General features: G+C 49.7%; 2 protein-coding genes across 4 annotated transcripts in view; one reads left to right on the plus strand and one right to left on the minus strand.

Annotated features, from left to right (window-relative positions):
- The first annotated feature begins 486 nt into the window (after positions 1-486).
- Positions 487-8914, plus strand: UBE2Q1 (ubiquitin conjugating enzyme E2 Q1). The gene is made up of 13 exons (XM_061404750.1): positions 487-907; positions 3137-3241; positions 3576-3680; positions 4280-4330; positions 5829-5969; positions 6183-6267; positions 6531-6591; positions 6788-6878; positions 6990-7048; positions 7131-7179; positions 7458-7553; positions 7892-7958; positions 8412-8914. Exons 1-13 carry the CDS (start codon positions 581-583, stop codon positions 8441-8443), a joined length of 1269 nt encoding a protein of 422 aa, XP_061260734.1. The 5' UTR covers positions 487-580; the 3' UTR covers positions 8444-8914.
- TDRD10 (tudor domain containing 10) overlaps positions 8535-27295 on the minus strand; it is a 54910-nt gene continuing 36149 nt past the window's right edge. For 2 of the 3 annotated variants that reach the window (XM_061404752.1, XM_061404751.1), the window contains 7 exons: positions 19254-19296; positions 18638-18728; positions 18119-18266; positions 17737-17882; positions 17358-17512; positions 11238-11308; positions 8535-11040 (listed from right to left, as the gene is read on the minus strand). In XM_061404752.1, the coding sequence (XP_061260736.1) occupies positions 11008-11040; positions 11238-11308; positions 17358-17512; positions 17737-17882; positions 18119-18266; positions 18638-18728; positions 19254-19296 (687 nt within the window). In that variant the 3' untranslated portion in view covers positions 8535-11007. Of the gene's footprint in view, positions 11041-11237; positions 11309-17357; positions 17513-17736; positions 17883-18118; positions 18267-18637; positions 18729-19253; positions 19297-27295 lie in introns of those variants that run through there. The other variant, XM_061404753.1, reaches the window with a different exon arrangement.

The raw sequence follows: 27295 nt of genomic DNA on the forward strand, positions 1-27295 counted from the left end.
GGATACAGATGACACAGCGGCGACCGCAGCTCTCCCTCTTTCTTCTCTGCTCACAGAAAGCCCTGCATGTTCACCACGGCTCCGGACGGGGGAAGAAGGGCCCAGAGCAGGAAACACGGTCCCGCGCAGGTAGCCCCTGGGAGCACGCGGCGCCGGGTCACGTGAGGGGGGCTGGCGGCTAGGGCTCTAGCACGCACGCACGCCGTACGTAAACACGCACTGAGGAGCTGAAAGCGGCGAGCCCGAAGCCCCGGGTCACATGTGGAGGGTGGTTGTACAGAACAAGGGGGCGGGAAGGAGAGAGGTGTCACGTGAAGGAGGTCGGAGCAGTGAGGTCACGTGACGGGGGACGGAGGCGGGGCCGCCGAGGAGGAGGAGGAGGGGCACGCGGCTTCCGGCGGTGGGGGGGGCCGGCGAGCGGAGGGGGGGGCCCTGTCCCGGAGGTGGCGGCGGCGCCATCTTGGCGAAGGGGGGATCAGGAAGTGCGGACCGCGGCGGCGGCGGCGGCGGCGGCGGCGGAGCCCGGAGCGGAGGCCGGAGGCTCCCGGCCCGCCGGCCCCGGAGCGGAGCGGAGCGGAGGATGCAGCAGCCGCAGCCGCAGGGGCAGCAGCAGCCGGGGCCGGGGCAGCAGCTGGGGGGCCAGGGGGCGGCGCCGGGGGCCGGGGGCGGCCCGGGGGGGGGCCCGGGGCCGGGGCCCTGCCTGAGGCGGGAGCTGAAGCTGCTCGAGTCCATCTTCCACCGCGGCCACGAGCGCTTCCGCATTGCCAGCGCCTGCCTGGACGAGCTGAGCTGCGAGTTCCTGCTGGCTGGGGCCGGAGGGGCCGGGGCGGGGGCCGCGCCCGGACCGCATCTCCCCCCACGGGGGTCGGTGCCTGGGGATCCCGTCCGCATCCACTGCAACATCACGGTGAGGACCCCCTCGCGTGCGCGTCTCCGGGGTCCTCTTGTCTGGGACTCACCCCGCACAGCTTTTTGCTCTCGAAAGACCTGGGAGGCCGAATCCCCTGTCGGGGTTCGGCTCTTTTTTCTTCAGGTTGCACTTGTTTCTGACGCTTGAGATTCTGCCATGGACCCAGAATCTCTACCCTTCCTAGTCAGGGACACCCTGACATATGGCGCCTCGACTACCCCTTTCCATTACCCACCCACATCGCAAGGTTCATAATTTTGGCTCATTTTGGTTACTTCACGACTTTTCTTGACACCTGGGAATGCCCCTCTTCCCCGCCTCCCATCTCAAGGTTCCAGGCCTCTTCATTGACTTCAGCTGGTAGGACCTGGCTTGGAATTGTGTAGATTTCAGTGATTTCCCCCTTCTCAGCAGTACCTTTCATTTAGGACGTTGCCACCTGTGAGATCCCTGCCCAGGTGTCTGTCATGCAGTCCCTCTTCCTCTGAATTTTACCAGTGGTAGTTTGCAATTCACTGACCCCTTTGCTTCTTCTCCTTTGGATCGCCTTTTATTCTGGTGTAACCTCTAACTCTCCTCCTTTTGCCCCAGCTGGTAGCTGCCACTCCCATCCTGTTCCCTGTGGATATCTCCAGTTGCCCTGAGTTGTTACCTTTCCTGGTGATGATGGGGATGTGCAAGGGCACTCTCATTTGTTCTGAGTGCTAACAGTTCCTTTTCTCCCAGTGAGCATCATTCCATCCTAGGTGTGCGGGGCTGGGAAACACCTGACACATCTTCTACCTAGGCTATCTTCAAACATTCTGTGAATAGCGTTGGCATCTGGGAATTTGGGAATACCTGATACTGCATGGTATAGCACTTAAAAGGATTGATCCCACCTGATGTGGTAGTGTTGACCCTGCTGGGAGTACCAGGTCGCGAGCCAGGGGACAGTACTTTATCCAGGCAGGCACACTGCAAGTGGGAGTAGTCTGGAGAAAGACAGACTTGTGAATTGTGTGGCACTTGGGGGCCTGAATTCAAATCACATGGTTCTTGTTTACTATCCTTTTCTTGCATCAAACCAGGTCAAGGTTTGGTGAGGCAAGCCTCAGCTTGGGTTGGATGGTGCCCCACCAAAACTCACGTGTTCCATTTTCCTCTCTCACTTTTTTTCATACTAAAAAGTCAAGATTGAAGGACTAGGTGTGGCTCTGTGAGCCGACAACTTGAGCATCTTTGATAATTTGTTTTCCTCCAGCATTGAGGATTAGAGCAGTGGCAGAGTTTAAGACCTTTTTAGGAGGTTCCCTTGGCCTCCTATGTGGAAACTTCTGGGATTGATTCCTTACCTGAATTATGCTTTCAATTCCTTAAGGGTAGGTTTGCCCCCTTTTGCTTGACTTCCCAGTTGCCAGAGGCCATCTACCGTCTTTGTCCCTGGAAAGAGGTTAGTTTAGAAGATTCTGAGACTCCTGTGACCACTATAAAGAAGACTTGGCCTGAACTGGCCCCCTTGATTTGGGCAGAGGGGGAGTCTGGTCAGGCTGCATTTGGCACCACAGCTCAAGAATGCTGGGAATGTTAGCAGCGTAGGCTTCTTTCTCCCAGCCTGCCATGTGGAGCCCTACAGCCTACGCCTGGACTGAGAGGGTGGCAGGTTCCCAAAGGAGAGGTGGGGAGAAGTGGCCTCTGAGGCGTTCTGTTAGGAGTGGAGTGGGAAGATTCTTCCTGCCACCCTTCTACTTTCAGGGTTTAGAGACATAATCTAGCTTTTAATTTCTCCGTCCCTAGCTAAAATGAAAGTAATCTGTGGTCTCTGGTTTTTTTTCCTGCCAGTGTGATTGTGATGAGGCGATCCTTTCCCCCACTGATTAGGGAGGGTCGGAGGCCTGGGTGTTGGGTGTGGGAGAACTTAAGGCCTGGAGCTTGTTGAGGCAACACAGGAGGTAGGAACCCATACTCATCCTCAGCGCAGTTTGGCTGCGCTGCTTCTCTGATGTTTACTCTTGAAAGAAAAGGACCAGGCTTCTTGGAAAGGGTCATCCCAGGGACTTTTTTCTCCTGGTCTGGGATTTGTTGGGAACCTGCCTGCTGAGCTGGGCTTGTGTGTGTGTGTTGGGGGGAGGGGGCGGATGGTGGAGAGCAAAGGGACTGGAAGTCTCGGGGCATGGAAGGCAGGCAAGATCTAGCTTCCCCCAGAGTCTCCCGTCTTGACTGCCCTCCCTGCTCTTTCCCCCTTAGGAGTCATACCCTGCGGTGCCCCCCATCTGGTCAGTGGAGTCCGATGACCCTAACTTGGCTGCTGTCTTGGAGAGGCTGGTGGACATAAAGAAAGGGAATACTCTGGTGAGGGGGCCAAGGTGTTGAGGAGGGAGTACATTTCCTCCTGTGAGACCCATGCCATGAAAACATCCTGTGAAACGTGTGTCTGGAAAGTGGGTGGTGCAGTAGCCTGAACATTTGAGGCAGACGTCCTGGGGGAGTTGCTTCCTGAAGCCAGAGGGAGAGCCCTGCACCTGCCCCAGGATTCGTCCCGTAAGCTCTTCCCTACAGCCCTGGGGTCTGTGAGTTCCAGAGAACTAGGTACCAGTTCGGGGGCTGAGACCAGAGCTCACCCGTGTACCTGTTGGTATTGGGGTGGGGAAGGAGTGTTTGATGTCACTGTGATCCCCTACCCCAGCTATTGCAGCATCTGAAGAGGATCATCTCCGACCTGTGTAAACTCTATAACCTCCCTCAGCATCCAGATGTGGAGATGCTGGATCAGCCCTTGCCAGCCGAGCAGGTGAGCACCTGAGGGGCTTTGAACCCTGTTACGTAGAGTTACGTCCACAAACAGCACTCAGGAAATACATGTTACTTGAGATCAACCTGCGGAAGTTTCTCTCCAGCACTACTCCAGACATGTACACACATCATGACTCGGCCTCTCCTCCAGATGTTCGGAATCCAGCTAAATGGGGCACCAGTAACTTCACCCCTCTGATCAAACTCTCTCCTGGGCAAGGTCATCCTTCAGGGGGGATTTTTACCGTTAGCAGTAGGTTAACCATTGGGGACTGAGGCCCCTTGTTAAGATCCAAGAATGCAATTCAGTGTAGAGATGATTGAGTAAAGGGGTTCTTGGGGAGATTAAACTGGGATTTGTGAGTTAGGTGGCAGAGAACAGCCACTGTGCTTCTCTCGTTGTTTGGCGTGTAGTGGGCTGGCAGTGAAGTCGTTCCCTGGACTGTTGCTTCCACGCAGTTCTGACTGGTGGAGAGGCTGGCAGCCTTATGGGCAGGTGCACAGCTTCCAGACCCAGAGGCTCAGGGGGGTAGGTCAGAGGCTGCATTCTAGGAAGCCACCAGGGTCTGACCTCCATCTTTTCCCTCCCCACTGCAGTGTACACAGGAAGACGTGTCTTCAGAAGATGAAGATGAAGAGATGCCTGAGGTAGGCTTCTACCCAAGACGGTACTGGTAGGACTTTCTTTTGGTCAGCAGCATTGAGAGCCTGCTATGTACAGAGCTCCAGTCTAGACTGGGGAGAGAGAAATACCAAAAGAATAAAGACAGCTGTATTGACCTGGGGGAACAGCAGTGTGGTAGAAGAGACGGAGCACCCATGTCCAACCACCGAAGACAGACAAGTGCAAATCTGTTTACGCTAAATAGTCACTATGTTAATCGTGGATGGCTTTGTAGGCAGACCTGAGCTTGCATCTTCTATCTCCCAGCTCTGTTGATTGGGGGATTTTACCTATTCCACTAAGGTACTACTTCTGCGGTTTTCTTATTTATAAAATAGGATGTTAATATTTACTACATAGGGTTGTCTTTAAGATTAAATAAGGCATTGCATGTGAAAGGCTCCATTCCGTACCTAAGTGCTAAATACTTGGTGATGTTCTCTAAATACAACTTGGTTAAGAACTTGAACTTCAGAGCCAGACCAAATTTGATGTGCATCTTAGTTCTGCTAAGAGTTGTATGACTTTGTGGGCATGACACCCTCACCTGGACCTCGGCGTTCTCATTTGTGGTATGGGGGTAATGATAAAATAATGGCATGGTGGTTATAAGAACGAAATGAGGTAGTGTGTCTACCATCTCAGCAACTAGCAGAATAATTAGGAAATTAGTATCACCACATTCTGCCAGAGGAGATCATGATTACTTTGTTATTCTGCACTGAATTAACCACCTGCGATCTGCAACTTCTGTAACTTTGTTAGGGTCTTAAGCTGCACAAAGGGCCCAGGATACATGAAACATCTCCTGTCAGATTGCAGACAGCGCTCCAAAGTCTGGCTGATAGGGGCTGTTCCCCCATGTACAGTGAACTAGTTCCTCACTTGGAGCAGGGTGAATAGGGGCTGGTTCTGTTCTTGACCTCTGCCCTCTGCATTCTGGACCTCCTTCCTTATTTCCATTTTCACAGTGGGTGCCTCTGCCTGTCTCCTCAGTCCTTGCACTTGGGAAGGCAGGAGGTTTCTCCCTTAGACCTGGAGTCCTGGGAACTCCTGGGTACAGAAGTCACCTGATGAAACATGAGCTTTGAGTCGCAGTGTCAGGCCAAAGTCATTCTAGGAATTAAGGAAGAGTTTGTGCTGCCAAGGGAGAGCTGTAGGGATAGTTGGGGCAGGGTAGATCTAGGGAACAAGAAAGCCGAGTCTCTGCTTGCTTTCCCTCGACCTTTTCGTAGCCCTGCAGCTTGAGAACTGGATAGGAGAGATTTGCCTTGTCTTTTAGATTGTGAAGGGAGTGGGGCTGGGAGCTTTCCAGCAGTGGAAAGGGTAGTGTACTCACTCGGCTCCAGACAGAGTGCAGCTGTCTGTCTTACTCCAGCTGCAGCTCTAAGTCATATGGGACTGGGGAAGGGAAAAGCCCTTCTCCACAGTGCGTGTTGGTTTCTTTCTTCTACCCCACTCCTACCCCACACATGCCCCTAGGACACAGAAGATCTAGATCACTATGAAATGAAAGAGGAAGAGCCAGCTGAGGGCAAGAAATCTGAAGATGACGGCATCGGAAAAGAAAACTTGGCCATACTAGAGAAAATTAAAAAGAACCAGAGGCAAGATTACTTAAATGTACGTGCCTTCTAGGGAGAAGCTGGGCGGAGGGGTTGGCTGGTGCTGGCTGGGAGGTGGTAGGCCGTCGGGTGTCAGGTGGGAACAGCATCCTCTTCGGGGTGGGTTATTGGTGCGCCTCGTCCTCGCCTAGCCACAGGGCACACTGCCGGCCTGCCCCTCTAGTCCAGCACGTGACCGTGAGACGCCCTGTCCTCCCTGCTTCCTGTGTAGGGTGCGGTGTCTGGCTCGGTGCAGGCTACTGACCGGCTGATGAAGGAGCTCAGGGATATATACCGATCACAGAGTTTCAAAGGTGGTAAGTTTGCCTCATAGTGGGGTCTGAATACAAGCTTTTCAGAAAGGACACGGTGGCGGCAGCAGATACGTGGATGCTGACCAAGTTTTTAGGCCAAGGACGGAACACCCCTCATAGTGGCTTAAATGGGATGCATGTCTATGTGGGATGAACCTGGAGCCTTTGACCTTTTTTTCTTCTCAGTCTGGGAGAGGGATCTGCATCAGGTCCTGCTTACCACTGGGACCATCATCTGATGACATCCTTCTTCTTCCCTCTTTCAGGAAACTACGCAGTCGAACTCGTGAATGACAGTCTGTATGATTGGAATGTCAAACTCCTCAAGTAAGTGGTGGCTGTGGGGCTGGAAAGGAAGTTGAGTAGTGAGTGCAGTTACCGTGGTGGGAGTCTCCAGGGCCAGCCGTCCTGGGGACGGGTGTGGGCAGTGGCTTGGCCCTCTGCTGCTTGCCCCAAGGGGCAGTGGGAGCCTCAAGGCTCCTGACTTAGACCCAGAGCTGAGCCTAAACTGGTTGCTTCCTAGAGTTGACCAGGACAGCGCTTTGCACAACGATCTCCAGATCCTCAAAGAGAAAGAAGGAGCCGACTTCATCCTACTTAACTTTTCTTTTAAAGTAAGTCCTTCCTTTCCAGTCCTTCCCGGGCCTAGGCATCCTTTCCACCTTCCAGTCCTGCAGAGGCCCCTGACCTCCCCTCCCTGATGGCTGCCTCCGTCTCTCCCTCAGGATAACTTTCCCTTTGACCCGCCGTTTGTCAGGGTTGTGTCTCCAGTCCTCTCTGGAGGGTGAGTGGCTCAGCAAGGGCAGAGGGTGAAGAAGGGCTGGGGAGCTTCTGCCAGGCACAGCTAACTAACCTTTCTTCTGCAGGTATGTTCTGGGCGGAGGTGCCATCTGCATGGAACTTCTCACCAAGCAGGTGAGCCTGTCTCTCATTTTTTTGCCTGGCTGGCCTGGGCAGGGCTAGGCTGACCTTTACCCCTCACCCCTCCACCAAGGGTTGGGTGATGGGCATAAATGGCCCTTTCATTCTGCCTGGCAGGGCCCGCACCCACTGACCTGGGCAAATGGGTGATGGCTGTTCTGGGAGTGCAGGGCAGGGGCCCTTCCATGGCTGCAGCTGCTCTCTGGAGAACAAGCATCGGGTTTCTCTGGAAAGTCTGCTGACTCGTTTTCCCTGCCCACATTGTTACTTAGGGCTGGAGCAGTGCCTACTCGATAGAGTCAGTGATCATGCAGATCAGTGCCACACTGGTGAAGGGGAAAGCACGAGTGCAGTTTGGAGCCAACAAAGTAAGGAGCCCAGACCCTGGCCTGGTGGGGCTGGCGGGGGCTGTGTACGCTTCAGGCCACGAGGAGGCCACAGTGGGGCTGAGCTGCAGCATCAGCCAGTGGGCCTAGTGTCCCGCGGTGGGGGCACAGCAGGGCCTTGGCCTCAGGGCAGCCTAAGACTCTGGGGAGGGTGCAGGTCTGGAAAGGGAAAGCTGGGAGATTGTACCCTGTGGGACCTCCCAGGTGGAGGGTACTCAGTCTGTGAGTAGAGCGCAGCGCTGGGAGCTGGGTCTCTGGGCGGCAGCGAGGCCACAGCCGGCCTTGTCTGGTGGCCTGATGTGGTGGCTTCCTCTCCCCAGTCTCAATACAGCCTGACAAGAGCACAGCAGTCCTACAAGTCCTTGGTGCAGATCCACGAAAAAAATGGTGAGGCTGGAGCCACGACTTGAGATTCGGACCTTTGCCAAGCCCGAGGTTTCCATCCGGCTAAACAGCAAGAACCCCTTTCGGTTTCTGAGCCTTTTCCACCTGTTAGCGCAGCACCTGTCCCTGTTGCCCAGGGAATTCAGTGAGGTCTGGAGGGTAGCGTGCGCCGCTCTCCTCCAGTTAAGCCAGTGGCGGTCAGAGCACAGGTGGACTGGGCACCGCCCCACTGCCCACTGCTCACTGGTGTCATCTCAGGGTCGGTGCATCATTCTCCCTTTCCTTACGATTTCCAAGTAGGCAGTTCCTCGCCTGCCCATATAGCTTCTCTCCCTGCACCAGGAAGCCCTTTTCAGGATCTTTTCACCTTTGACCCTGGAGACGTCTTCAGTGATTAGGGCTAGGAGGGTGGGCAGAACAGCCTCCACCTGACCGTTTTCTTCCATTGCTTTGCAGGCTGGTACACACCCCCGAAGGAAGATGGCTAACCCAGGAGTGCCATCCCCTTCCTCCTTCCCCAGGCACCACTGGACCAATTACCTTTGAATGCTGTATTTGGATCTCACGCTGCCTCTGTGGTTCCCTCCCTCATTTTTCCTGGACGTGATAGCTCTGCCTATTGCAGGACAATGATGGCTATTCTAAACGCTAAGGAAAAAAAAAAAACAAACACACACACACAGAACTGTTTAAAGTACTCAAGACTGACTTACAGACCAACCAACCACCTGGCTGGAACCCTTGCTAGCAGGCATTCTTATAAAAGAAACTTTCGAGCCTCCTTATATTGCTGGAAACTCAGCTGTGCTCCAGACTAGAGCCTCCTTACCTATGCTATGGATTTTTAATTTATTTTCTCTTATTTCATGTACACTGCTTTTTTTGGTTACAGTGTATGATGGATGTGTATGAAAAAAAAATGTATCTTTGGGAAAACAATTACAGTTTGTTAATTTGAAGACGCTGGTTTTGACTCATCTTTATTTTCCTAGCTTACCCTTCCCCCGTCCCCTGAATTCCTTGAGCAGTGGGGGGGAGGGGTACCAGGTTCACTGTGGCTTTGGGAGCCATGAGGGGCTGCACTTCACTGCTGAAGCCAGAGAAAGGTGGAGCTGAAGCACATGCCTGCCACAGCTTGAAGGGCTCTGGAGTGACCAGTCTTGCACCCCTGGGAAGGCAGAGCTCGGCCTGCTAAACCACAGGCTGAAATGATGACCCTTATTCTTTAAAGCCTTCTAGTCACAGATGTTTTCAAATTTCTAAGAAAAATAACGAGGAGGCCTAAGAGGCTGCTTCACAGAACTACTTTTAAATGAACTGAATAGGGCTGGGGCCACAGTCTCAAGCATGCACGTGGTCCTTCTGATCTCAGCAACAGGCTGTGTAGCTACCATTTGTGCTCACTGGTCCCCCTTCCCAGGAAGTGGCACTGAAGGGCAGTGGTTGGAAGCTCTGTTGCTGCTGCTCTTGTCTGTTGCTTCATTTATGCTTAACAGAGAAGCCAGGCAGAGCTCCGAAGTAAGTTGTTCGGCTTGGAGACTGATTTCTTTTAAGGCACTTTCATAGCATGGGTCCTACTGGAGAGGATTAGCTTTAAGGGGTTTGGTCTGCCTACCTACGGGCCCTGCTCAGGCTCAGAACCGCTGTGGAGGCAGGTCCATGAGCTGACCTGTTGGTGCTGGGTCTGTCCCTGCTGTGTCAGTACAGCTGTGCCGCCTGCCCCTCCTGGTCCGTGAGCTTGCTTGGGGGCAGAGACAGCCTCCTGGAACCTGCCTGCGGACCAGATGGTGACAGACGCCAGAGGCCAGGGGTGGCCAAGTGAGGGTGTGTCTTAGCTCAGACTCGGCACAGCCACCTGAAACCTCTAGGCTGCCAGAGTTCTGTATGCTTTGACACAGCTATTCTAACTTTGGTCACTCCCCGCCACCCCCAATTAAGGGATTTTCATGTCTTGCTGCTTCAGGTGGACGCAGAGTTCACCGGAACCACTCAACGCTGCTCTAACCCTACCACACCCATCTGGTACAGGGTGCTCATTATGCTGAGGTGGAGGTAAAGAGGGCAGGCACCCACAGGAAAACTCATTTCATTGAGCTGAGATCTAGTTCTCAAGGCCTCTGCCTTTTCTCTGAACTTACCACCAGCCCTGGCTGGAACGTACTATAGGCTGTGTTTTTAGTTACGTGTGCTGTGAGCTGTCCTCTGTACGATGTATTTTGTAATGTATTTTTCTCATCTACCAAAGGATGGAACAAATAAAATTATTTAAATAGTTTGGCTCTAATCAAATTATTATTTAAAGAAAGAATGGGGGGTCACATTCGCCTGATGTAAAGGGAAGCGCCAGCTCCTGTGCGCTATAGCTATATAAACAGCAACCCTCCAAGAAGATCTTCCACTTTTCTCATCAAACTTAGCAGTCCTTTCTATGACCTTACGTTAGGCTCCTAGTGAAGTTACATGGTTAAGGAAAAAAAAAAAAAGGCCGCATCATCCGGAACCAGTGTTCTGTCTACCAAGAAGGCGAAGAGAAAAGAAACTTATCTTACGCAAGTGTACATCTATGTCCCACACAAGGTTTGAATAGCTGGCACATGGCAGCTCCCAGTCTGTGGCTTCAGTTTTAGAGGGCAGGGTTGGGGGGTTGGTGGTTAGATAGGAATCAGTCACCCCAAATGTGAAGCATGCCAATTTATTCACCAAACCAACAGATCAATGTTTAGATCTCCCTACCTGATTCTATGATGGAATGCCAGGAAAATTAAGCAGTGGGCCCCTTCATTCTCCAGAATCTGTCAGGGCAACTTATATCATGCTCTGGGGTTACAAAAAAAAAAGAAAAAATACACTGGCTACATCAGACCTCCAACCTCATGGAAGCTTCCCTGTTTGGTTCAAATGTTCGCAGTGAAGACACACGACACATTGAGAAGTGAGCTGGGGAAGGCAAAGGGGTATCCAATCAGTCCTGGGCACCCCCAAGGCCTCAAGAGTGAAAAGGCAGGGTGGGTAGAATCTAGACAGGAGAGGGAACATGCTGATTGGAGCCACGTCACTCAAACTCTTCGAACTTCAGGATGTGTGACTGGAAGAGAAAGAGAAAATCTGAGTGGGAAGGAAGGACCGCCCCCCCAGGCAGTCCACCCAACCCCTGGACAACTTCAGGTTGCTTCCTCTACAGGAATAACAGATAAATATGCAGCATCCAGGCTGAGGCCAGGGGGTGGCTGCAGCTGAGACCCTGGGGTGGGAGGGAAGGAACAGTAGACACAGGGCCGTTACCTCCAAGTTCAAAGCACCAGTGATTTTCCCTTTGAGGATGCGATGGATAACCTGATTTGAACTCAAAATACCTGCAAAACAAAATTCAAGAACAAAACCTTGGTATTTCTTGGTCCGGCAGGAGGAGCAAGGGAGGGAAGTGAGAGGCTGGGGCTGCAGGAAAGGGTTCTGGCTGCAGACCAACTCATGCGGACAAGTCTCTGCTAGTCAGAGCTCACTCCCAGCTGCCAGGATAACGTGAGATAATCAGCACTGAAGAGGGAGGAGAGGGGGAGGGCAAAGTGAGAGCACATAAAAGGAAGCATTATACTTGTTAAAATGATTACGGGTATCTGAGATTGCACATTTCCTAATGGAAATTCTGGGGACAGAAAACGGTTCACTCAACTCGGCTCTGAGTTTTGGCTGGAGAGATGTAAGTTAAAAGACAGAGAGCCTTTATACCATGACGAGCGAGCATTCCTACCTGCTGGGACAAGGCAGGGCAGGGCGCTGGTCAGACACTCGCCTTTATCCAGTCTGCCCTTACTCAGCTCATGCCATTCCCACCCCCCCAACACTCTGGGGCTGTTTGTATGCGTGCAACTGGCTCATATCAAGGGGTAGACCTCAGTTCTACCCTCACCCAGGCCGTTTTCTTACTATGAAACATGAAGGAGTCCCTTTCATTTTTCTGAGCCTTACTTTCCCCATCCATAAAATTGTACACCTGCCCACCTGGCCTCAGGACCACAGTCCACATGAGAGCTGAGCAGCCCCCCACCTGGGCTGCACACTCTGGCCCCTCTGACAGGCTTGGAGCTGCTCTTAGAGGGCAGGGGGCTCCTTACTCTGGGCTACCCTCCAACACCAGAGCAGTCAGGTTCGGCCTACAAGAAGCTCCCCAGCCCTGTCTGCTGTGTGAGTCCCCAAGCTGAGCCTCTTCATGCAATGACCCAAGGCGACCTCTGGGTGGTGCCCCCTCACCGCTGGGCACAAGCCCATACGCCTAGCAGGGAGGCTTGGCGCTGCACTTGCTGCACTTTTCCATCTTAGTTTGTGTGTGTGTGTTTCTTCACATCCACTTCTCCTCAGGCCCTTAAAGCATTCTTTCACCCTTTCACATCTCACTTAAACCCCAGTCTTGAGAAGAGCCAGAGCAAAGAAGTGGCCTCTCCATTTCAAGGTTGCAGAACTGAGGCCCCACAGGTGTCCAGATCTAAAGTAACAACCCCTCACATCATGTACAAAAATAAACTCGAAATGGTTTAAAGACTTAAGTATAGACATGACACCATAAAACTCCTAGAAGAGAACACAAAACATTCTCTAACAAAAATCATAGCAATATTTTCTTAGATCAGTCTCGCAAGGCAAGAGAAATAAAAGCAAAAATAAACCAATGGAACCTAATCAAATTTAAAAGCTTTTCCACAGCAAAAGAAACCATAAAACAAAAAGACAACAGACAGACTTGGAGAAAATACTGGCAAATGATGCAACCAACAAGGGGTTAATTTCAAAAATATACAAACAGTTCATACAGTTCAACATCAAAAAAACAAACAACCCAATAAAAAAACGGGCATTAGGGGCTTCCCTGGTGGCTCAGTGGTAAAGAATCTGCCTGCCAATGCAGGAGACACGGTTTCCATCCCTGGTCCAGGAAGATCCCACCCACTGCAGAGCAACTCAGCTCATGCATAACTACTGAGCCGGTGCTCTAGAGCCCAGGAACCGCAGCTACTGAGCCCACGTGCTCAACTGCTGAACACCATGTGCCCTCGAGCCTGCGCTCCACAACGAGAGAAGCCACCACAGTGAGAAGCGGGCGCACAGAGAGGGCAGCCCCCACTTGCCGCAACGAGAGAAAAGCTTGCGCAGCAACGAAGACTCAGCACAGCCAAAATAACCAAATAAATAAAATTATTTTTTAAATGGGCATTAGACCTGAATAGACACAGAGGTGGCCAATAGGTACATGAAAAGATGCTCAACATAGCTAATTACTAGAGAAATGCAAATCAAAACCACAATGAGCTATCACCTCACACCAGTCAGAATGGCCATCTTCACCAAGTTCACAAATAATGCTGGAGAGGGTGTGGAGAAAAAGTAACCCTCCTGTACTGTTGGTGTGAATATAAATTGGTGCAGCCACTATGGAGAACAGTATTTATTGTTGTTGTTTAGTTGTTAGATCCTGTCCGACTCTTTTGGAACCCCTGGACTGTAGCCTGCCAGACTCCTCTGTCCATGGGATTTTCCCAGGCAAGAACACTAGAGTAGGTTGCCATTTTCTTCTTCAGGGGATCTTCCCCACCCAGAGATCGAACTTGTGTCTGCTGCCTTGGCAGACAGATTCTTCCCCACAGAGTCACCTGGGAAGCCCTGGAGAACAGTATGGAGGTTCCTTAAAAAACTAAAAATAGAGTTACCATATGATGCAGCAATCCTACTCCTGGGCATATATCCAGAAAAAACAAAAACTCCCAACTCAAAACAATACATGTGCCCCAGAGACTTCCCTGGGGGTTCAGGGGCTAAGACATCACACTCCCAATGCCAGGGGCCCAGGTTTGATCCTCGGTCAGGGAACTAGATCCTTCCTGCATGCTGCTACTAAGAGTTCACTGCTGCATCTGAAAAGATCCCGCAAGCCACAATTGAGACCCAACACAGCCAAATAAATAACAGATACATGCACCCTGAAGTTCACAGCAGCAGGATTTATAATAGCCAAGGCATGAGAGCAACCTACGTGTCCATCAGCAGAGGAGTGGACAAAGAAACCACAGAAAAAGAACGAAACAACGAAACAACGCCATCTGCAGCAACAGGGATGGATCTAGGGATTATCATATTAAGGGAAGTCAGATAGAGAAAGCCAAATATTATGTGATATCACTTATAATTGGAGTCTAAAAAATAAAACAAATGAAAATATTTACAAAACAGAAACAGATTTAGAGACACAGAAAACAAAATTATGGTTACCGACGGGGTGGGGAAAGGATGAATTAGGAGTATGGAATTAATAGAGCACCAAATGCGAAGAGCTGACTCACTGGAAAAGACCCTGATGCTGGGAAAGACTGAGGGCAGGAGGAGAAGGGGAGGACAGAGGATGAGATGGTTGGATGGCAGCACCGACTCGATGGACATGGGTGTGGGTGGACTCCGGGAGTTGGTGATGGACAGGGAGGCTGGCGTGCTGCAGTTCATGGGGTCGCAGAGTCGGACACGACTGAGTGACTAAACTGAACCATTATATGTAAAACAGGTAAACAAGAAGGATTTAAAATATAGCACAAGGAATTATGGGGGTTCCCAGGAGGCTCAGTGGGTAAAGAACCTGCCTGCAATGCGGGAGACACAGGCAGGTACAGATTTCACCCTGGGGTCAGGGAGATCCCTTGGAGGAGGGCATGGCAACCCACTCTGGTATTCTTGCCTGGAGAATCTCACGGACAGAGGAGCCTGGCAGGCTACAGTCCACAGGGTCTCAAAGAGTCAGACACTACTGAAATGACTGAGCACGCACACACAGGGAACTACAGTGAATATCCTGTAATAACCTCTTATGGAAAAGAAACTTAAAGATATATATAAATACACACACACACACACATAAAACTGAATACACAGAAGAACTGTACAAAAAAGGTCTTGATGATGCAGATAACCTCAATGGTGTGGTCACTCACCTAGAGCCAGACATCCTGGAATGTGAAGTCAAGTGGGCTTTAGGTAGCCTTACTGCCAATTAAGTTAGTAGAAGTGATGGAATTCCAGCTGAGATATTTAAAATACAAAAAGATGATGGTGTTAAAGTGCTGCACTCCATATGTCAGCAAATTTGGAAAACCCAGCAGTGGCCACAAGACTAGAAAAAGTCAGTTTTCATCCCAGTTCCAAAGAAGGGCAGCACTGAAGACTGTTCAAACTCCTGGACAATTGCGTTCACTTCCCATGCTAGTAAGGTTATGTTCAAAATCCTTCAAAGGCTTCAGCAGTACTTAAATCGAGAAATTTCAGATATACAAGCTTGGTTTAGAAAAAGCAGAGGAACCAGAGAACAAACTGCCAACATTCGTTGGATCAAAGAAAGCAAGGGAATTTTGGAAAAGCATCTACTTCAGTTTCATTGACTACACAAAAGCCTTTGACTGTGTGAATCGTAACAAATTTCAAAATTCTTAAAGAGACGGGAATACCAGACCATCTTACCTGTCTCATGAGAAACCTGTATGCAGGTTAAGAAGCAACAGTTAGAACCCTGTATGGAACAACTGACTGGTTCAAAATTGGGAAAGGAGTATGACAAGGCTGTATATTGTCACCCCGTTTATTTAACTTATATGCAGAGTACATCATGTGAAACACTGGGCTGGATGAGTTACAAGCTGGAATCAGATTGCTGGGAGAAATATCAACAACCTCAGATTTGCAGATGATACCACTCTAATGACAGAAAGCAAAGAGGAACTAAAGAGCCTCTTGATAAGGGTGAAAGAGGAGAGTGAAAACACTGGCTTAAAACTCAACATTAAAAAAACTAAGATCATGGCATCTGGTCCCATTCAGTTCAGTTCAGTTCAGTCACTCAGTCGTGTCCGACTCTTTGCAACCCCATGAATCGCAGCACGCCAGGCCTCCCTGTCCCCAGATCTCCCAGAGTTCACTCACACTCACGTCCATCAAGTTGGTGATGCCATCCAGACATCTCATCCTCTGTCGTCCCCTTCTCCTTCTGCCCCCAATCCCTCCCAGCATCAGAGTCTTTCCCAATGAGTCAACTCTTCGCATGAGGTGGCCAAAGTATTGGAGTTTCAGCTTCGGCATCATTCCTTCCAAAGAACACCCAGGGCTGATCTTGTTTAGAATGGACTGGTTGGATCTCCTTGCAGTCCAAGGGACTCTCAAGAGTCTTCTGGTCCCATTACTTCATGGCAAATAGAAGTGGAAGAAGTGGAAGTAGTGACAGATTTTCTCGTCGTCTTGGGCTCCAAAATCACTGCAGATGGTGACTGCAGCCATGAAATTAAAGTTGTTTGCTCCCTGGAAGGAAGGCTAAATAACATGTTAAAGGACAAACCTAGATAGCATATTAAAAAGCAAAGACATCACTTTGCCAACAAAGATCCGTAGTCAAAGCTATGGTCTTTCCACTATGGATGTGAGAGTTGGGCCATAAAGAAAGGTGAATACCGAAGAACTGATGCTTTTGAACTGTGGTCTAGAGAAGACTCTTGAGAGTCCCCTGGACAGCAAGGAGATCAAACCAGTCAGTCCTAAGTGAAGTCAACCCTGAATACTCATTGGAAGGACTGATGCTGAAGCTGGAAGCTCCGATACTTTGGCCACCTGAGTTGGTCAATAGGCAACTCATTGGAAAAGACTCTGATGCTGGGAAAGACTGAAGGCAAAAGGAGAAGAGGGTGACAGAGGATGAGACAGTCAGATGTGGCATCACTGACTCAATGGACATGAACTTGGGTGAACTCTGGGAGATGGCGTGGGACAGGGAGACCTGGCATGCCACAGTCCATGGGGGTCACAAACAGTCAAACAGGACAACTGAACAGCAGCAGCAAATAACGGAATCCCTCTGCTGTAGACCTGAAACACAATATTGTAAATCAATTATACTTCAGTTAAAAAACATAAAATGATAAACATCACATCAGGGAACAGCCTTGTGTCCACTGCTCTAACCCCTATCATTGGTCTTCAAACACCACTTTTCTTCTACAAAGAATCCCTCTCTGAAGAAATCTTAAGCGAAACTCAATGTACATGAAATAGATGGCAGCTGAGCAGTTCTGGCAGAAGCAAGAGTGGGAGGCCTGCCCTCCCCTCACCCCACCCAGAGAACCCAGCCTTCAGGCAGCACCTGAGGTCCCCTCCCAGATCTTGTTGTTCGGAGAGACCAGGTATAAAAACCAAATTCTCCAGAACGCTTGGCAAGGGGCAGATGCTGAAAACTAGGGTGAGACCAGAACAACAGAGCCTGAAGGGAAGGCATCCCAGGGGCCTTGGCTGCCCCTACGCAGAAGCCATTCCCGCTCAGGTGCCCGGAGGAACGCACAGCATCTACCGTCCCCTGGGTCCTCTGGAGGAGGGTGGAGGGAGCCTTACCTTTCTCCAGCATGAAGGGCTGAGTCAGCGGGGGGATGGTCCAGAAGTCATCACTGTCCAGGGTGCGCAGGGACTGCACAGGGATGGTGGCCGATCGGCCAAAATCCACGAACATGACCACCACCCAGGAGTCCACGCGGTCCAGCACCCAGCACCTGGCCAGAGGGAGGGAGAAGAGGTTTGTCCCACCTGGTGCCACACAGAGCAGGCTTCATGGAGAGGGCTGGAAGCTCTGGGCTAGGAAGAGAAAGAGCTTCCTACGCTGTTCCCCGCCTTGGGTGGAGAGGTGATCACAGGAATGATCTTGAGAGAAGCAGCAGCAAAGACACGGGAGTCCGCAGGATGGAGAGGCAAGCCTCCAGCCCTGCCCGGCACACACCTGTTCCAGGCCGGGCCGTAATCGCCCAGGTGGTATTCGGCCAGACCGCGCGTCCCGCGCCGCACCGCTGAGTCCTGCAGGTAGGGCTGCTGCTCCTCCGCCTCGGCCAGGGCGCTGAACAGGGCCTGCATGTTCTGGTGCAGTGTCTGTGGACGGTACAAACGCCACGGGCCTCGCTGCCTGTCCGTATCACACGTGTGTCTTGGCAGGTATCACCTGTTACATCAGCACCACTGATCCACCCCAAGGGAACCCAAGGTACGAGGTGGGAGAGAGAGTGAGGCCGAACCAGGGATCAAAGTACGGCCCCTGTGGATCCTCACCCCAGGGGGGCCGCACGAGGAGGGATCCAAGCCCCAGAGGACCACCAATAAGCCCGTACCTCAGTGATGTGCATGGCCCAGAAGAAGGGGGTCTGAGGGACAGTACTGGTCACCAACAGCCCCACCTCCCCGCTGATGCTGGGGATGGTGGCCAGCCAGCCCAGGTCTCGGAAACATTCCCTTAGGAGCAGCACCAAGAAGGACCCTCTGTGCGAAGGGCAGGGAACAGAGGGAAGGGGGTGAACACAGAACAATCTGACCGCCTGTCCTGGGGATGCTGGGCAGGAGAGTCACCTTGACAAGAGGGCTGTGGCCCTCCCCAGGGTGGGGACAAGACAAGTGCCTCGGACACTCTGATCTCAGGGCATCTAGGCTGGGGAGAGTCCCAGGCCATCACCATACAGAAAAGGAGACGGACTTTGTAAGTCACGGTGGGTCACGGCCTTAGTGCTTGGGTCTGATGCGGGAGTTCTGAAAACTTGATTCCCCACCCTCATACCATCCTTGCCCCCACCCTCTAGGGACCGAGCAGACGTTTGCAATTGCCATTTGCTGGTGGCCTCTACACCTCCGCTCACCTCATTTCCATGGGAACTGCAAAGAAGCTTGTCTTGGATTTTTCTGTCTCACAGGGCTCACCAGAAGCTTTAGGAGTGAGCTGTGGACAAGCTGGAAGGCAGAAAGTGGAGTCCTGGAGGCACCAGGGCGGTCTCAGAGGGCTGCCCCCCACCTCCCCCTCAAGAGACCCCAGAGGTAGGATGAGATGGGCGGTGAAGCTACATCCTGCCCGGTCTCAGCCTCTAGACCCTCTAGGGGAGGGTGTGCTGGATGATCTTTCATCAACAAAGCATCCCAGGGACCTCCCTGGTGGTCCAGTGGCTGGGATTTCACCCGCCACTGCAGGGAGTGCGTTTTCAGCCCCCGGTTGGGGAGCTAGAATCCCACATGCCTCATGGCCAAGGGACCAAACCACAGAACAGAGGCAATGTTGTAACAAATTCAACAAAGACCTTAAAAATGGTCCACATCAAAAAAAAAAAAAATCTTAAAAAAAAAAGAAGGCATCCTAGAGGAATAAAAATATTTTCCACACTGAGGGGTCAATGGGGGACAAAGCTGGAAGGAGGCTGGGAGAGGTAAATCGGGAGCTGCAAAGGCACGTCCTGGGAACAGATGGCAGCTGGGGAATCTCACCAGTGGTTCCAGCAAATCCTTGAGCAGAGGCCTTCTCTGAAATCTAGGGAGAAAGAGAAAAGGCATCACTCAGACATGGCGGTGTTCATCTCACTGTTTACATACTGGGTCTCTCCAAGTGGATTTGGATGAGACCAGCAACAGCCCCTGGACTGCCACAGGCTTCAGCTGACTTTGGGGACCCCCCATCCGGCTTTCTCCATTCTCTCAGGGGATCCTGAGCCAAGTAAAGACAGGAGGTTCAGGAGCAGGGAGCGGGGAGGGAGGGCATGCTGCCAGGAACGCTCACCAGGACCTGCAGGCACAGAAGCCCAGCACTGCTTAGCCCCAAGGCCCCTGTGGGCACTTCTCCGGAAAGAGGAGGAGAAAGGGGTAGGGATGGCTACTCTGGTGCAGGTCTGGGTTGAGACAGACTACAGACCTGCAGCCCCCAATCCACACTGGCTTCCCTCTGTCAACTGTCCTGATCTGGAAACCCCCCACCCTGGTTACACCCACAGGTCTGCCTGCCTGGCTACGTTCCTGCTTCCCCCACACCTCCCCACCGCCAGAGAACACACACAGCCGCTGTTCTCCAGTGGACATGCCACAATCCTTCCATAAGCCCCTAGTGAGTTTCCTTCCTTCCCTCCAATGGATGACACCTCACCCCCTCCGCTCTTCAAACCCTCCACACCTCCCATCCAACACCCATCCTGTGAACTTGCTTCTTCATCAGGAGAAAACTGGAAGCAACTGGAAGCGGGGGACCCCCTCATCCTCTCACCACCCAAACCACCCCCCACCCCGCTCTCTCTGCCCATTACTGTGGCCACCAAGCACCTTCCCACTGTGCTTACAGAGAAAACCCAAAGTCCCCACGTGGGCCCGCCAAGGCCACCATGATCTACCCTCTTTCCACTGACCTCTTCTCTGCCCACTCACCCTTGAGGCATGTGCAGGCAGTCCCTCTGTCTAGCATGTTCGTTCCCTGGTCTTCCCACGGTTGGCTGACTTTACACCCAGATCTCAGCCGCCACTTCCTCACGGAGAGGAACCCTAAGAGCCGTTTCAGTGGCCCCTCTGCTCTCCATCACCTCACCTCATTTTAGTCCTACGTTTGCCTCTTCCTACTGAGACAGGCTGGGCCTGGGACCCTTTGCTGCAGTGCTCGCAACTGGACAAATGTCTCCTCCAACAATAAAATACAAGGAAACTCTAAGGGACTAAAAATAACCGCGTGCGCGTGCAGTCAGGGAGAATCATGGACAACAAGATATGAAAAAGATGGGAAACCCAAACCCAATGCCACTTCTGAAGACTGGGAGCAAAAGCAGGGTGCTGTACCTGCCCCATGCACAAAGGCATGGGCTCACCACCGAAGCCACCTCTCTGGCCTGAGTCCTGGACACGCCCCTGCTCACCCCATGTAAGGACCCAGCTGAGCCCACCTTGGGAACTAGCAAGAGAGCTTGGTGCTCGTTTTCCCTCCTGGTGCTGCTGCAGAGGGGGACCCAGTATAGCCTTGCCTGAATTTCTTGTCTGGCCTCTAATCAATTTCTACTGATCAAGGAGGCCAAGAACCCTGGTTGGTAATACTATCTGACATTTTCTTTTTCCTCTTTTTTTTGCGGGAGGGAGGGCATTTTCTTATTTATTCACTTTTTTACGGGTTTACTGTATGTGTATTTCCACTGGAATTTAAGCCTGATGTGAACCACAACTCTCTTCTGACAACTACCTTCGTGGCCAAGGAAACCTCAGGGAACAGTGTCTGAGACATGGTAAGTAAATATATGTGAGAGAAAGAGACAGAAGGAAAGAGAAAGGAGGAGGGAGGAAGGAGAAATGAACTGGGGCAAATTCTTAATATAAACCTTGGTTTCCTCTTCAATACCATGAATCATACCTGATGTGAGGATCTACTTTGGTCAGCATCTGTTCAGGACACGACACAAAACAGATGCTTGATAAATGGAAGAGAGGTTAAGGGACTTCCCTGATGGTCCAGAGCTTAAGAGTCCACCTGCCAATGCAGGGGACACAGGTTCAGTCCTCAGTCCAGGAAGATCCCACATGCTGCAGGGCAACGAAGCCCAGGCGACACAGCACCTGAAGCCCGCACACCCTAGAGCCCGTGCTCCGCAACAAGAGAAGCCACCGCAAAGAGAAGCCCCTGGGCCACACCCAGAGAGTAGACCCTGCTTGCCGCAACCGAAAAAAGCCCAAGTACAGCAACGAAGACCCAATGCAGCCAATAAATAAACAGAATTTTAAAACAGAGAGGCTAAAAGTGCAGGTTCTGGAGTAAGACTGGGCTCCAATCTTGGATCGAGAACTTTAAGGATCGAGCTCCTTAACTTTGGCCTGGTTCCTTGGCGTCTCGTCTGCAGGACAGGAGAGTAGCAGCACCTATTGCTGGGTTTAAACAGGTTCATACAGCAAAGCAATCATTACAGAGCCCGCAGAGTGAGCCCTCCGCGAAGGCGAACTACCACAGTCAACCAAGGGAGCCCAGATAAAATCTCCACGTGAAATCATTCTGCCCCTGCTGTTGCTGCTGCCGCCGCCAATTTGCTTCAGTCGTGTCCGACTCTGCGTGACCCCACAGACGGAAGCCCACCAGGTTCCCCCGTCCCTGGATTCTCCAGGCAAGAACACTGGAGTGGGTTGCCATTTCCTTCTCCAATGCCTGAAAGGAAAAGTGAAAGTGAAGCCGCTCAGTCATGTGTGACCCTTAGCGACCCCATGGACTGCAGCCTACCAGGCTCCTCCATCCATGGGATGTTCCAGGCAAGAGTACTGGAGTGGGTTGCCATTGCCTTCTGTTAACCTACGACAAAGCAAAGTGAGTGTAAAAACTCTGCTCTAGCCAAGCACTGCTGCTGCTGCTGCTAAGTCGCTTTAGTCGTGTCTGACTCTGTGCGACCCCATAGACGGAAGCTGCCTTTTTATTTGAATAGGGCTTTCCAGGTGGCGCTAGTGGTAAAGAACTTTCTTGGCAATGCAGGAGACAGATGTTTAAGAGATGCAGGTTCAATACCTGGGTCAGGGAGATCCTTTGGAGAAGGAAATGGCAACCCACTCCAGCAATCTTGTCTGGGAAATGCTCATGGACAGAGCAGCCTGGCGGGCTATGGTCCACAGGGTCACACAGTCGGACACGACTGAAGTGACTTAGCACTTAGCAAGGCAGTTCCATATACCAATCTCAAGAACCAATTATCAGCAGGGGTGTCAAGCTAAAAATTACTATTAATACAGAAACACTGAAAACCATTCCAGGTCTAATTATTATTCCCTCATGATTTGAGAGATATAATATAACAAGCCTATTTTGTCAGTTTGTGAAATTCAGTTTCAGAGGAAAATCTATACAATTCTCATCCAACCACCAGAGCAGACACATCACTCAAAAACAAACGTCACATTTCAGGATATGCATAACACAGAAGTGGCCACCTAGAAGCTGCAGCAACCGAGGCAGCACCTCAGGAACTGCCAAACCAGCCGATTTTAATTAAGTTCTGTTGTTGCCACAAGCACAGTAACTCTACGCCCCGATCAGTCAACAGCTGTTAATGGTCTACTTTGTTCTGGGACACTGCTACCAGCTGGCCAAGCGTTCCAAGAGGTGGCCTGCTCCAGAAGCATGCAGGGAAGTCCCAGCAGTGGAAGGGAAGTCATAGGGCACACAAAGGTCCGTGGCCAGAAGGCTTCTGGGGGCTGGGGGCACCGACCTCGTGTGACACTCAGAATAGCAGTGGCCTCCCTGGGATTGCTCACTGCCACACCCTTGGCCTGCTGCGTCCACCCTGGACCATCACTTTTAAGGTCCTGTCTCTACCTGGGGAACCACACCTGGAGCTCCCTGACAGGCATATCCTAGTGGAAATTTAAAACTTAGAGCTTAACCATCAACTGCTTTCCTGCCACCCAGTACCACCTTGTACTTCTTGCATTTCTATGTGCTGGGCTTAGAGGGACAAAGAGAATAGACACAGGCCTTGACCTTGGGGAGCTACACCGAGTCACTCCACACATATTTATACAATGCGTTCGTTCTGGACACAGCCATCACAAAGCTCACACTCTGGTGGGGGCAGGAGACAAGAAGTATACAAAGAAGTATAAGGTCGATGGCCATAAGGGCAAAGAAGATTCACAAGGCAAGGAGAGGGACAAGAGGGCAAGCGTGGGGGAGGGCGTGACAGCTAAGCAGAGGCCCGAATGAACTGAGAAGGCAAACCCGCAGGCATCTGGGAGATGAGCCTTCCTGCCGAGGATGCCTGAGGTCCTAAGGTAGGGATGTGCTCACCCTACGACACTGCAGCCGGCGTAACAGGCATTTGCATCTCTTACCTGTACCACCCAAGACAGGTCTTCTGCTTCCAGGCCCTTGGAGTCTCTTCCCCAGGGTCCCTTTAAAACCTAAATCTAAGTGAACAGATGAACTAATGGTGGCACATCCATGCAACAGAATACAACTTAGCAATAAAAGGAAGAATTGCTGATGGTGTGACCACATGGATGATTCTCAATAACATTCTGCTGAGTGGAGGAAGCCAGACACAAAGAAGCACATATGGCACGAGTCCATCCACACCAAACTCTAGAAAAGGATAGCTCTCATCTAAACTGATGGAAAGCAGATCAGTCATTGCCTGGGGCCACAAAACAGGGAAAGGGCACAAGAGAATCTTTGGGGTGACTGAAATGGTCTATATTTGACTGTGACGGTAGTAAATTCATCAAACTGTACACCTAAAAGGGGTTCATTTTATGTAATAATTCAATGATACTTCAATAGGTGATTTTTTAGTATAAATTGATTAAATCTGGCTAGGTCATTCTGTGCTCAAACCCTCCAGTGTTCTCACTATTATGTGACTATGTAAATGCCAACTGCTGCTGAATCAAGTTATACACCATGAAAATTTAAAATTTTTAATACTAAAAATGTATTATGATTATTTTTATCCTTATACAACCTTCTCCAGGAATTAACTGCTCCTTTTTTCCCATTTACTTAGATTTCCTTAAATTTCTGGCTAAATCAATAAAACAAAGAGCTGGATCCTTTGAAAGGATTGACAAAATTAATGAACATCCAGTAAGACTGAAAAGAAGACACAAATTGCCAAAATCAGGAACAAAATGGGATATCAATATACACCTCACAGATATCAAAAGGATACCAAGGGAACATAAAGGACAACTCTACACATAAATACAAACATGAAGTTTGACAACTTAATACAAAATATACCACTTTCTCAAAAACTATAAACTATCAAAACTCACCCAGTCTGAAATAGTTGATTTGAAGAGCCCCATTACTGTTAAAGAAACTGAACTTATAATTAAAAAAAAAAAAACAAAAAACTCAGGAATTCCCTGGAAGTCCAGGGGTTAGGACTTGGCACTTTCAGTGCCAGGGGCCCAGGTTCAATCTCTGGTTGGGGAACTAAGATCCCACAGCCCCGCCCCCAAAAAAGAAAAGAACAAGGAAACCTCCAAGCTCAGATGGTTTTACTAGAGAATTCTACCAAACATTTAAAGAACAGTTAATGTAGTTCTATACAGTCTTTTCCAAAAGGAGGGAACACTTCCTGATTCATTTTATAGAATGCACTTATACTGGTATTCAGTTCAGTTGCTCAGTCATGTCCTACTCTTCGCAACCCCATGGACTGCAGCATGCCAGACTAGTATTACCATGATATTAAAACCAAAGATAGTACCACACACACACACACAAAAAAAAAAACCCACAAAAGAACAATATCCTTCATGAAAAATAGATGCAAAAATCCATAACAAAGTATGATCAAATAGAATTTAGCAATATGTAAAAATAATTATACACCATGACCAAGTGGGTTTTAGTCCAGAAATGCAAGGCTGGTTCAATATTTGAAAAATCAGTCAAGGTAATCCATATTAACCAGGCTAAACAAGAAAAATCACACATTCATATCACTCAATACAGAAAAAAACCATTCAACAAAATTCAACATCTGTTATAGGCTGAATTATTTCTGCCCCCTCAAAAAATATCTGTGGAACTCCAAATCCCTAGTACTCAGATTGTGACCTTATTTGGAAACAGGACCTTTATAGACCTAAGAGACGTAAAACGAAGTCACTAGGGCGGGTCCTCACCCAAAACGAGCGTGTCCTTATGGAAAGAGGAAACCTGAACACAGAGCCCGACGCAGATGGAAGCCCACATGAAGACACGTAAGGAGCATGTTATGTGAAACGGAAGACTGGGGTGACGCCTGTAAGCCAAAGAACACCAGGAATTATTGGCAAACCACCCGAAGCTAGGCAGAGGCAAGGAATAACTTCCCCACAGGTTTCAGAGGGACCTTCGCCCTGCTGACACCTTAATTTTGGTCCTCTAGCCTCCAGAACTATGAGACGACCAATTGCTGTTGTCCTAAGCCACCTAGCTTGTGGTACTTTGTGACAGCAATCGTAAGAAACTAATATAACAATGACTCATGATTCAAAAAAAAGGAAACTCTCAGAAAAACAGGAATAGAGGACACTTTCTTCAACTTAATAAAGAATATCCATCCAGAAACCTATGATAAAATCATGCTTTACTGTGAAAGACTGAATCTTTTTACCCTAAAAGAATAAGGCAAGGATGTCCACACTCACTAATCTACTTCAGCATAGTGCTGGGAATCTAGCCAGTACTAAGAAAAAGAAACAAAGACATACAGATCAGAAAGAAAAAAAAGTAAAATAAAACTGGCCTTATTTGCAAATGACATTATTGTCTACACAGAAAACCCCAAGAAATCTACCAAAAAACCCCAAATTCCTATCACTAATATATTCAGCAAAGTAACAGGATATAAGGTAAATATAAAAAATTCTATTTCTATACACTATCAATGAGCAAGGAGACAGAAACCAAAAATAGTGTCATTTATAATCACTCAAAATTAAATACCTGTGTCAACCTAATATATTAGAACTTGTATGCTGTAAACTATACAATCTGATTAAAGAAATTTAAAAAAAGGTCTGAATCAATGGAAACACATACTGTGTATTTATGTTCATGGACTGGAAGACCCAACATATAATAAACATATCAATTCTCCTTAAACTAACACATGAGTCTAAAGTGATTGCCATCAAAACTCCAGTCAAGAGGGGTGGAGTAAAGGGAACTCTCCTACACTGTGGATGGGAATATAAATTAGTACAGCCACCGTGGAGGTGGCTTAAAAAACTAAAAATAGAGCTATCATATGACCCTGCAATCCCACTCCTGGGCATATATCCAGAGAAAAACATGATACATGCACTCCAAGGTTCACTGCAGCACTGCTTACAACAGCCAAGACATGGGAGCAACTTAAATGTCCATCAACAGATGAGTGGATAGACACGCGATACACATACACAATGGAATATTACTCAGCCATTAAAAAGAATAAAAATGGCTCTTGCAGCAACATCTCATGCTGGGTGAAGTAAATCAGACAGAGAAGCATAAACATCATCTGACATCCTTTATATGTGCAATCTAAAAAGAAATGATACAACTGAACTTACAAAACAGCAGAAGAGTCACAGATTTAGAGAACAAACGTATGGTTGCTGGCGGGGAAGGGATAGTTAGTTTGGGATGGACATGTACACACGGCTATATTTCAAATGGATAACTAACAAGGACCTACTGTACAGCACATGGAACTCTGCCCAATGTGATACAGCAGCCTGGACTGGAGGGGAGTTTGCGGGGAGAATGAATACATGTATGTGTACGGCTGGGTCCCTTTGCTGTCCACCTGAAACTATCACAACACTGTTAACTGGCTGTACCCCAATACAAAATTAAAAGCTTTAAAAAAAAAAAAAAAACTCCAGTCAAAATTAGTGGAGGTATAGATTATCCTAAAATCTACATACAAAGGCAAAAGAACTAGAACAGCTAAAACAATATTGAAAAACAATAAGTAGAAGCAATCTCCTAATTTCAGTCCTTCTTATAGCTATAGTAACTGAGACTACATGAGACATTAGACATGTAGATC

This window comes from Bos javanicus, chromosome 3 (assembly GCF_032452875.1).
Source record: "Bos javanicus breed banteng chromosome 3, ARS-OSU_banteng_1.0, whole genome shotgun sequence".
NCBI classification, from domain to species: Eukaryota; Metazoa; Chordata; class Mammalia; order Artiodactyla; family Bovidae; genus Bos; species Bos javanicus.